This window comes from Miniopterus natalensis, chromosome 9 (genome assembly GCF_054644295.1).
Source record: "Miniopterus natalensis isolate mMinNat1 chromosome 9, mMinNat1.hap1, whole genome shotgun sequence".
NCBI classification, from domain to species: domain Eukaryota; kingdom Metazoa; phylum Chordata; class Mammalia; order Chiroptera; family Miniopteridae; genus Miniopterus; species Miniopterus natalensis.
Genome location: NC_142089.1, coordinates 52,743,314 through 52,755,223, shown reverse-complemented (window position 1 = coordinate 52,755,223; position 11,910 = coordinate 52,743,314). Strand labels below are relative to the sequence as shown.

The 11,910-nt window shown below is 42.5% G+C and overlaps 1 protein-coding gene across 3 annotated transcripts in view; it reads right to left on the bottom strand.

Moving 5' to 3' along the window:
- The window catches only part of SAMD13 (sterile alpha motif domain containing 13), a 43,241-nt gene that overhangs the window by 7,342 nt on the left and 23,989 nt on the right, over positions 1-11,910 (bottom strand). For all 3 annotated transcript variants that reach the window (XM_016220662.2, XM_016220664.2, XM_016220666.2), the window contains exon 3: positions 7,212-7,323. In XM_016220662.2, coding sequence (XP_016076148.1) covers positions 7,212-7,323 — 112 coding nt within the window. The remainder of the gene's footprint in view (positions 1-7,211; positions 7,324-11,910) is intronic.

Below are 11,910 nucleotides of genomic sequence, written 5' to 3'. Positions count from 1 at the left end.
ATATGATCAAGAAATAAACTTCTACTATAATGAAGTCATTATACACATTATCATCTACTTGTGACAGCAGTTAGTCTACTCTAATACATCAACTATTTCTACAGCTTCACCTTCCCTTTTAGAGCCTACTCTTATAGTGTCATCAACCAAACCTGGAAACCTGGCAGTCACCCAAGTCTTCATGGTCTCCCACCCTCAAGCACTCTCAGTCCTGGGGCTACACCAAAGAACCAGCATGGGACAAACCTTCAACCTCCACTGCTAATGATCCACTAAATTATTCTGTCTTCCTAGACTTCCCAATCTATCTCTTACTTTCCATCCCCAATGGAACGATTATAGCAGCTTTCTCGCCTTTGTTCTCCTTGTCCTCCAAGACACTCGTCACACTGCCACTAGACAGACCTTTCAAAAACACGTACCGCATCATGGCACTCCCCACTTTCTATGTGTCAGTGGTTTCTTAGTGCCTGACAAGTAAAGTCCTCTTCTGCCAGGCAAACCAGATTGTCTGTTGTCTGGACCCCTACTTACCTTTCAGTCCAATCCCTTGGCATTCCCTCGACCACTCCTCTTACCCCAAGGTATGTGGAGTTCTCAAGATAAACTACGTTATTTCAAGTCCCCATGCCTTGATATTTGACCCCCTCTGCCTGAAATTCTCTGTGCTTCCTTCAAATGGTTCTCATACCTATAATGGTTTCAGGTGGCTTTATTAAACTAAAAGAATACTTGTAATAATGAGCATTATTTTACTATAACAGTCTTATATTTGTTTTGATGAATGTTAGAAAAAACTATAACCACCATGGAAACAATGTGAATAAGCCAAAGAAGCACCACACACCTGTCTTATAATGTCTCACAACTGTTCTCATTTCAAATGAATGATTTAAACCACCTTTTGGGATTTTTGCTGTATGAAAATCTATTTCAATCAAAAATTCAAAAGATTCTTTCCTTATCAGTTTCACTTTCAATTACCTTGACCATTTTCTTACCGTCAGCATTACTCTCTCTTTTCTAAATTTTTATGGGCTGAAAGGACACATCGCAGAGTCTGAGCTGCCACTTCCCCTGCTCATTATGCTACAAAATATTGTAAGCATTTCAGAAGCCTTCGATTGTTAAGAAATATCAGATGTCAGAGCACCTTGAATGTTCTCAGTTCTTGGTGCTATGAAATGCTGATAAAGTAATAAAAGTTACTATTTCCAATTTGTGGGGCTTCAGCTGGTCTGATTCAGAGCTGAATTTACTAGGAAGCTAATGAAGCTTAAGTTTTGCCTCAGCAATTTTGTGTTCATAATTTTGTAATTTTTTCCCCAAGACGATCTGTTAGAATTGTATAAGCTTTAGACCCCCCAAAGCATGGATTTGTCCTGGGTCTTATTAGAAAGCATTCATCTAAAATAACTCCAGTTGAAATCCATCTGAAGACTTAGTACCAGGCTCAGGGTTGCTCCGATAGGCCTCCCCACTTGACTACTTCATTTGAGTTGGTTAATGTTACTTAGCACTTTGCAGCAGTAAAACATTTTACTTATATTTATCATGTCAGTGGCCTCTGAAACATATCAAAATTTAGCAAACAGTCATCTGAAAAGAAATGCCAATCTCTGCATTTCAAATTAATAACTTAAATAACCTGTTGGGCATTCCAGAGTACAATACTGTTCTTATTCATGTGGTTTGGGGAAAGTGAGGAGATAATAGAGTAAAATTAATTTGTCACCTTGAGTTGCATATTATTTTGTCATGATGCTCTGAGAAAAAAATTATTCAGTGATACAAACTGTTCGAAAAATAGAATCACTGACGTCACTCACTTGTCACTTTGAGGAATCTGAAAAATGTAAATTACATGGATTGAAGGGCAGATCTCTATCTTCTGTCTTCTTCTGAGTATGTATTCAGCATATATGTTATGAGTATGTAAGTCAGACAGATAAAGATAGAAATGAAGTGACTATGCTACAAATGGGCAGGCTGTCTTTGTGACTTGCAGTTTAAGTGGTAAAGTTGTTGTACTGTTCTGCCAGAAGGCCTTCACTGGCTGCTAAAGACATTGTCAATAGAGACGGCTTTACACCAAAGAATGGTGCTCATTTAGCCTTCAGAGTTTGGCAAAAATGAACCTGGTCCTTAATGTTCTGCATGAGGACAGTGGCAATGTTTTTTGAATGAACTCAGACAAAAGGTTCTCTCTTAAAACTAAAGCTCTTAGAAAAGTAAAATTTGTAAAGTATCTTTGACTCTTGAAAACCAGCCAACCTATTCCCATGTGCAAGTGCCAATTTTTTATCATCTAGTCATGAAAATTCAACTGTGTATATACAACATCTGAAGGGGTTTTGTGCCCTATGCTGTGCATTGAAAGCATACTTCAGGAGGGCAAGTTCTAAAATAACACTAGATTGTCAAAGCAGGACTTTGAGCAATATTCTGCCTGCTTAACTCCACATTCAAGATAGAACTATGAGTCTAGAAAGGCAAACTCTCTGGGATCATCCAGCGATTCTGAGTCAGTCAGGAGAAAAGAAACCTAGAGTCATGACTCTCACTCATGCCCTTCGCCACAGCCTAAGAGGTCTGCCTGCTAGAAGACACTTGGGAAAATCACCACCACACCACGATGTCTGTGGAAAGAGAGACAATAGTGACAGCACTAGAATCACTGCCCTCTTTAGGAAAGGCTCCCACTGCCTCCTGCTCTGATGGGCCAGTGAACCTTCTGCAGCACAATGTCAATGCGGCCAGTGGACCCAACTCACGATGACACAAACCACATGTCAACCTGAGGGAGACTGACATGACTGATCATAACAGAAGACTAGCAAGAACAGTATTACAACCCAATACACACACACTATTGACAGTAGGTCATTTGTTGGGGGCGTAGATGGGGCTGTGCAGGAGCCTAGGCCTTCCCTTTTGACAGTCCTTTTGGTCTGTAGCTGTAGCTCACACAAAAGGTTGAAAAGAGGTTTGTCAGAAGAAAACTTCATGGAGATAAGTGTACTAGAGGGAAACTTCATGGAGATCATTGTCACGTGGCAGTTAACCTACACAGAGAAGGAGGTTACATGAAGACCACCAGCTTACTCCAGCTGCCTCTCCACACCACAGGAACATGGACACCATTCCTGTCCTCTGGAAGAATGTCGCTCAGTGGCCTGACATCTTCCAAAGGAGAATGCTGCTAGAGAGCCACATATGAGTGGCTGGTTGCTACAGCAGCATAGTATATCCAGTTATGTACTATAAGATCACACCACGAAGACGGAAACTCTCCTGAAAGTCAGCCCCTCTGAGGAGGGACACGTCTAGCATCAGTGTCAGTATCCTAGTCGGTGCAGGCTGCTATAACACGATACCATAGACTGGGTGGCTTAAAACAACAGACATTTATTCCCCACAGTTCTGGAGGCTGGAAGTTCAGTGACAACGTGGTTGGATTCTTGGTGAGGACCCTCTTCCTGGTTTGCAGATAGCTGCCATCTTGCTGTGTCCACACACGGCAGAGAGAGAGAGAGCAAGCTCTCTAGCCCCTTTTCAGGCACTAATCCCATCACAGTGGTTCCACTTTCACGACTTCATCTAAATCTACCTCCCAAAAGCCCCACCTCCTAAAACCATCACGTTGGGAGTTAGGGTTTCAACACACACATTTTGGGGGACACATTTCAGCCCATAAGAGATAGCCTTAAAACTAAGCTCCCCATATCACTGGCAACCATGCTACCCTTTCTGGACTTGCCCTTTTCTATGGTGATTTAGGGGATGCTCTCCAACCCTGCCTGCTTACATCTAAAGGCAGGGCAAAGCCTTTCCTGAGGAGATTGAAGGATGTGCCTGCTGTGACCTAGAAGGTGTGCTGGAAAGGACATGTGTTTGGGCTGGGTATAGCCTGCCGTTTTCCCATATAGGAAGAACCCAGTGAGTGAATGCTTGAGGTTGATTGCCAGGAAGATCCTTGGAGATGAAACACTGATGGCCTCTGAAGCATGATGATGAAGAGGGAGGTTAACATGGCAGAGGATCCTAACCCTCAGTCCTCATGAAAACTGCAGCAGCTACTTGTCTTATCAGCCTGAGCCTGTCTAGTAACTCCCTTCTCATCCTCTTTTAATAAGCAGAGGAAATACCTGAGGATTCACAGTTGCAGGAAGATCTGGATCACTTCTGGAGAATAAGTCAAGGTAGACTCCTTCCCTACCCAGCTGCCCTTCCCTGAGAATGAAAGGACTCCAGCTTTTGGACCATGCTTGCAAACCTCCAGTCCCCTGGGAATTCTTTTCTCAGGCTCCTGAATTGGTGGGTTCAACACAATAGCAAGATGATGCTCCTTCCCCTCCTTGAAGAACTTCTGAATGAAATGCTTTGGGAGAATTCCCTTTTGCCTCCAAGTGTATCTAGTGCCAGAGTGATGTCAACCCTGGGAGAAAGGGCCTGCTCCTGGGCCAAGCTCAGAGCCAAACAGCTCCATTTCGGAGGTCCTGCACAGAACCCAGAAAGCCCAAAGAACACCCCCTACCCCAATCTTGGACATATGCCTCAGAGCAGTCTGAGTAGAAGCTCACTCCGAAGAACGCTTTCGGGTAGCAGGGAATCTGGCCAAAAGAACTGTTAGCCAAGTCCTTTTTTTAAAATTAAACTTTCACCAATATTGTTCAAAGTTAGAGGTGAGTTACTCAACTGCGATGATACAAATGGACTTTCTAACATTACAAACCAAAATAAAACGCGTTCCAGTTGATAAGACTTACACTTTCCAACCTGAGCTACTTTCCCCACAATTTTATTATAAAAATTTTCCAACATAAAGAAAAGTTGCATGTGTATGTAATGAACACCTATATTCTTACCACGTAGATTCCATAATTAACATTTTCTCTACTTTATCATGTCTATCCATCCATTCATCCCTCTATCCATATTTTGGTGCATTTCAAATTAAGTTACATACATCAGTAAGTTGTAAATTAAAACTTCAGTTTATATATCATTGTTTAGCTTTTTATAATTTTTTCCTTTTGAGGTAAAGTTTATAGTTTATGTAATGCACAGATTTGACTCATTTGTATATACTTGTGCACAGGCAGTGACCAATGCATATACCTATCACCCAAATCCTTATCAAGACACAGAAAGTACCATCACCCGGAAAGCTCCCGCATGCTCTATCTCAGCCATTCTCCTCTCCCACCTATCCAGGGGCAACCCCTATTCTGATTTCTTCTACCACTGACCCGTTTTCCGGTTCTCAACCTTTATCTAAATGGAACTGCTATGGTCTGAATGTTTGTGCCCTCCCTACCCCACAAATTCATGTTAAAACCTAATCCCCAAAGGGTAATAGGGGTATTAGTAATTATATTAATAGCTGGGGCCTTCGAGAGGTGTTTAGGTCGCGGGCAGAGTCCTCATGAAAGGGATTACTATCCTTTTTCATAAGAGAGCTCTCTCTCACCCCTTCCTCCCTGTGAGAACAGAGCAAAAAGATGGCTGTATAGGAAACGAGCAGTCACCAGATGCAAAATCTGCAGCCACCTTAATCTTGGACTTCCCAGTCTCCAGAACTGTGAGAAATAAATATTTGTTGTTTATAAGCTACCCCATTTATGGTATTTTTGTTATAGCAGCACAAACGGTTTGAGACAGGCACCATGCAGTATGAACTCTTGTGTAAGGCTTCTCTCACTTCCCATAATGTTTTGAGACTCACCCCAACTTCCTTTTCATTACGGGGTAGCATGCCACTGATGACGACACTGCAGTTTGCATATTTATTCTCTTAATGGACACCTAGGCTTCCAGTTTTAGACTATTATGAATAAAGCTACTAAGAACAATTTTGTACAAATCTTTTGTGAACATGTTTTCGGTTCCCTTCAGTAAACAGGAATGAAATTGCTGGGTCATGGGGCAGACGCATGACTGTTTATGTTCCACTCCCGCCAACAATGTAAGAGGGTGGTTGCTCCACATCCTCACCAACATCTAGGTTTATTAATCTTTCTAATTTTAGTTATTCTGGTGGGCGTGAGGTGACTCAAGTTGCTATTCTGGCAAATGTTCCAAATTAACGACGAGAAAAAAATAGGGATCAGGTTTGAAAGAAATATTGGTTGAAGGAAATCTAGAGGTTGGCATACGTGATATCAGAAAAGTTCAGCTATCCAAACGCAACTTGAGAGAATAGGAAAGGGCTAAAAGGACATGGAAGAAGCAGCTGAACATATTGTTCAGTTCATAATGTTCTTGATTATATTATAATACTAGATTTAACACTAAGAAAACGGCAGCCTTATGGATAGGGAGATGGAAACTCTGTGCTTCCCTACAGAGCTGGTCTGCTATGGACCACAACGTGCTTCCCCAATTTGCTTCCCCATGGTCAAAGCCCCTCGAGCACCATCCCTACTGATCTGACCCGGCCTGAAAAATGGGGTCAGGAATCACCCAGACAACTGGGACGGACCCCCTGCTCCTGCTTTCCCTCCCTCTTTCCAATACCAACCCGGGACCTAAGAGAAGAGAATTGACATTTGGGGGCATCAACACTGTGCCAGGACCTCTCCTAGGCACTGTGCACACAGTGTCCTTGGGTCCTCACCCCCCACCCCATCAAGTGAGGCATCCATAGCTTCACGTTGCAGATGTGAAACCAAGACTCAGAGATGCAGTAACTCGCCCAGGTTACACAGTGTTAGAGGAACCAGGATTTAACTAAATCCTGTGCTCTTTCCACTCTACTTTGCTAAGCACCCAGAAAGCAAGTTAGAGGGGCCATTAAGCTCAGCTGTTGCGAAGGCCAGTAGTAGTTAGAGCTGCACGTCTCTTAGATTTGTCCCTCCTTTTTCATTCTTTTTTCTGCTTTCTAGTGTGTTTGTGTTGAAGGCAGGGCTGTTTCATCTTTCAGAATGCAGATGTAAATGAGCTTCAGCCCTCCTCTCTGCAGCTGTGACTGTGTCTGGGGCTTGGGTTTTTCTCTTGCAGGAAGGGATCATTAGTTTGTCACTTTTGTTCTTCTCTGTCCCACCCTCCTCGGGTTCTTAGGGCCTGATGTGATTAAGACTTGGTATGGAGGAAACGCAGAGCGCCTCACGGTCCCTCACTGCTCTCTGGTCCTCTCCTCCTCACTCTCTTCTGCCTCTGTGGGAAGGGAGGTAATTGTGTTCATCATGTGTCTCTCTAGACCCGGTTACCTGTTCCTGAAAAGCACTAGCTTGCTCCTCAAATCCTGCTGTTCGGAAGTAATTGACGACATCCACCACAGCCCAGTCTGCAGGATCGGGTGGTCTCCCATTCTCCAGTGAACTGCAAAACACAAATCCAGACTGTTGTCATGGCAGAGCATGCCAGCGTGGCAGCCAGGCTCAGGATCCAGTCTCCCAATGGCAGGCCTGGACAGGATCGCTGGAACCATGGCCTTCTCTTCCTTAGAGGCCCAGATTTAAATTCACTCCCCCCAGGACCACAGCCATTCCTGTGTTTCTTGGGTTCAGAAGAGCATTACTCTCACCGGCTCAGTCACTGCTTTCCGAATAAACCATTAGACCTTCAATATAAAGTATTTCCTCATGTACTGTTTTTTAATCCAAAGATATTAAGAGCAGCCCACTGATTTCTGGAAGCCCACAGCCTGAGTAAAGAACACCAGGCCCTTTACAAAATAGCCCCAATGTACCTGTCTTTTTCCATCTCCTACCACCTTCCTCATCTCCCTACCCATACATCCTCTTTGCAGCTGTGGAACTGCAGGGCTAATGCCATTCCCACCTGCCATGGGACTGCAGCTCTGGGCCTTTACACATGCTGTTCCAGCCACTTAAATGCCCTCCCCATTTGTTTCTACCTGACAAAATCTAGCATTCCTACCTAGTTCATCCCAGCCTCCTCCTCTGAGGTATTTTCTTGCTCTACCAGGGAGTTGTTTTTGTTATAACCTCTTCTGCATTCAAGACCCTCATTCAAACTCCCATTGTAGCACTTCCCATGCTGGAGTATATGCTCTACTCATTGAACAGTCTCTCCCACCTGAGTGAGAGATGTGGGCTAGGGATACACATTTGGACCTGGGCCATTTCTCATTTTATTATTCCTAGTGTCAAGCATTTAGTTAAGAACTCCATCAATGTTCAAGTGCCTGGATATGATCAAGCATTTGTCTGCAAGGGTGGGTGGGTAACTTGCTGGACTAGATTTGGAGAGGAGGGACAGGAGAAGTGGAATACAGAAAGAATGGCAGGGACCTGCAGTTACTGTCACTCTACCTCATTTCTGTTTTGGGAGTATTTATTTGGAGTTCTCTACATCCAAGATGATTCTTCCAAAGTGAGCATCTATTCACACTGTTCCTTGCTTAAAATCCTCCAAAGACTTCCCACTGCCTTTAAGATAAATTCCAAACAGCTTAACTTGGCTTAGGAGATCCTTCAGTACAAAGCTCTCCAGCTAGGAACACAAGGGAGAGTAAAAAGACATGGTGCTTGTTCTGTGGACCTTTAGTCCTGTGGGGAAGACACCGATCAGTACTCAATACAACTAAATGTACAGCTGCACATCATGGTCAGTGCTATGGACAGTTTAGCGGGCTAGAGGAGACTTTCCTGTGGAAGTTGCTTTTGAGGGATGGTCTAAAAAGCAGCCAGAAATTAACCAGATGAAAAAGTCAGAAGAAGATTATTCTAGGCTCTTTGACAGGAAGATATGCAACCAGGGGAGACAGGTAGGTCTGCGAGACCACACTAAAGTTTCTGGATTTTTTGTGTACGAGCAATGGGAAACTTGTTAAATGGTCTTATGCAAAGGGTGTGACCTGATCAGATTCACATTTTGAAGAGTATTGGAGAGGAGCCAGAAGGGAAGAACAGGTACCAGTAAGAGGTCTACTGGAGTCATCTAAGCAAGAGATCATGATGACCAAGACTAGAGCAGTGGCTATGGAAAAGGAGAGAAGTGTGTGGATAAGGGATATTTAACCAATAAAATTAGCATGAGTTGGTGGTGAACTAGACATGGAGAATGAAGGAAACGGAACTGCATAAATGGTTAATTCACTTAGATGACACCCCCAGGGTTAGTTAAATGCACTGAATATGGGGTCACATCTATATTCAAGTAGAGATTTAATGTGGACATGAATCTAGAGCTCAAAGCAGGTGAGTGGGCTAGAGGTACACATTTGCTAGAAAGAAGCATTTGGATGGTAACTGAAACCTTGGGAGAGGATGAGAAGAGAACTGGACCTAGAAGTAAACCTGGGAAAGTTCAACATTTAGTGAAAGTTGAAAAGATTTATGTTACTTTCAATGGAAATTAAATTGCTCAGACTTGGGGAATTCCTGAAAGTCTTCAACATCCAAAAGTCCAGGGTCTATTTGTACCTCTGCTTCCCTCCCAGCAAAATGTTTTGCTCATAGGAGGTACTTAAAATATTTGATGAAAAAAACAAACTTCTGTCCTAGCTAAAGAAAACAGAGTCACTAATAATGGCACTTGTGATCAATGGTTTATCAACACAGCACTTAATTTTAAAACATTTAGAGTGAATGCTTACTAGTTAGAAGTGTTTTCCATTTGGGGCTTAGGGATTGTGAATTTATAAACAATGCATGCCCATGTACACACACACTGTGGACATGTATGCTCACATGCATACACACACACACACACACACACACTTCTTCCTACCATTAAACAGGCAATATACATGGGGAAAAAGCTGCTTTACACCCTAACATTGTCAAACATTGATTATGTACCTTAATATCAAAGCTACATGGGTTTTTAAAAAAATATACACGTGCTGGGATTTTCTACCATCCCATTAACATAACAACATGAGCTGACTCTGGAGACTCTCTTTAACGTACCATTTTCCTTCTCTCTCTTGCTTAAGGCGGGCTTGAAGGATGTTTGGAAAGGAGTTCATTGTTCTAACAAACCTTTTAAGTCTTCTAATCAGCTCACTTCTAGCAGTGAGTACAGAGTCCCATTGGGTACGCTTTTAAGTGCCCCAGAAAACATTTGAATTTATTCTCCCTGTGGATGGCTTCAATTAGCTGCCTTTTCTCATAAAGAATAGTTATCTAATTATAATAACAAAGTATGCTACATTCTGGTTTTAGGGTGGGAGGCTTTCCTGATTCTTATTCTGCTGGGATATGACATCATCCCATCCATAATTCTGAAATATTCTTTAGTACTAGCAGTGCAGCAGAGAATAAGAGCTTGGCAAAGCTGCTGGAAGTGTACCATGATGAACAGGAGTACTCTCTCTTTCGTAGGGTGAGGGGGTTCACGCAGACGAAACAAGGCGTTAGAAAACAATCAATGCTTTTAATAAGTGACCCACCTAAGTTTGAGCCTGATATCTCCCTCCCCCCAAAATAATAACTTAGAAGAGAAATTATAATGTTGTACTATTCACATTCTGGGAGGAGAAACCTGTCTATCTTCATCTGTGTAACCCTCCAGCATGCAGCACACACAGGCCTGATGGTGCATAGTCAATACAAAGCAAAGATCTGTTATGTTAATGGACTAACAACCAGGTAGTCTACAATATGCTTTTCCTACATTACTTATTATCAGCCTTCCAGCTACTTGTGAACTGGCTACTGTATCCTGTTTTTAGGAAACTAAGGCTCAGAAAAGTTAAGACACTCACCTTAAATCACATAGTAGACAAAGCCAAGATTCGATTCCATATATGCTTGCCTCCAAATCTATGCTTTTCTACTCTACTTACTCACTGATACAACAAATATTTACTAAAAGCCTATTGTCCTCTCAGTACTGTGCTAGATGCAGGGTTACAGAGACAGGGACGTGCAGGCAGGCCCTGGCCTCAGGAAGCTGGCAATCTGGTGAGGGGAAGCAGACATGTAAAAATGAACTCCAAGTCATACTAGAATTGAGGGGTGAACAAGCGCTACTGAGGATGCATGCACTGCCCGTATAGTTCTGCCCAACTGGGAAACTTGAAGATTTTCAACAGCAATTTTGAAAGCCATCTATTACTCCAAACACACCCTAAATTAGACCCTGAGAGAGGATGGCTTGCAGAGGCAGATACATGCAGGCACACATGGTCACTTCTAGGCTGTTTATGTTAAAGCTGGATGATTTCACTGGGCCTTTCCAGGGGTTTCAACAACAGTTTTAAGGAGAAAACTGGAGATGATCCAAGGCAGCATGATGGCAGGAGTTGGGGGGGCCAGAGTGCCAGGGCTGGGTAAAATTATTAAAACATTGCAGAGGACAGATTTAAATGTAACTTTTCCCCACTGGGAAAGCCATGCTTCCCCTCAAGGACTGTTGTTTGTGGCCAAACTGAGACACTCTGTTCCCTTTTAAATGGACTATTCTTTCCAAATCTTTCCTTATAACTTGTGCATGCCAAATTCCAGAAGGAATTTAATGGTGCTGTTTAAAACACCTCCCAGATGGTGGTTTCCATTGTGGCTGCTAATTTTGCACCAATGAAATGAGATGGCAGATATAAAAGTTCCATTATCATTTAACATTTATTATTTACTATCACCATAGCAAAAGGTTTCTTAGAATACAATGTATTAAGATGTTCAATTCATGAATATTTTTCCAGGCTTGGAATTTTTTTTATATGCATTCTACCTTATTATAAAATATTAGCAAGAAACGAGGCCAGAATTTGTCCCATCACTTAATCAAATCAATGTCTCCATTTAACCTAGCCACCTTTTGGTCCCTGAGCATATGGTTAGGTACATCATGGATTGATAAAAATTATATCATGTGTGAATACTTCACACTGGGAAATGATTAACCCCTAATTAAACAATTACCTCACTTTTAAAGAGAGCTACAGAGGCATCATCATGGGAACAGAAATGCAATAAATAACAAATTTGGCAGATA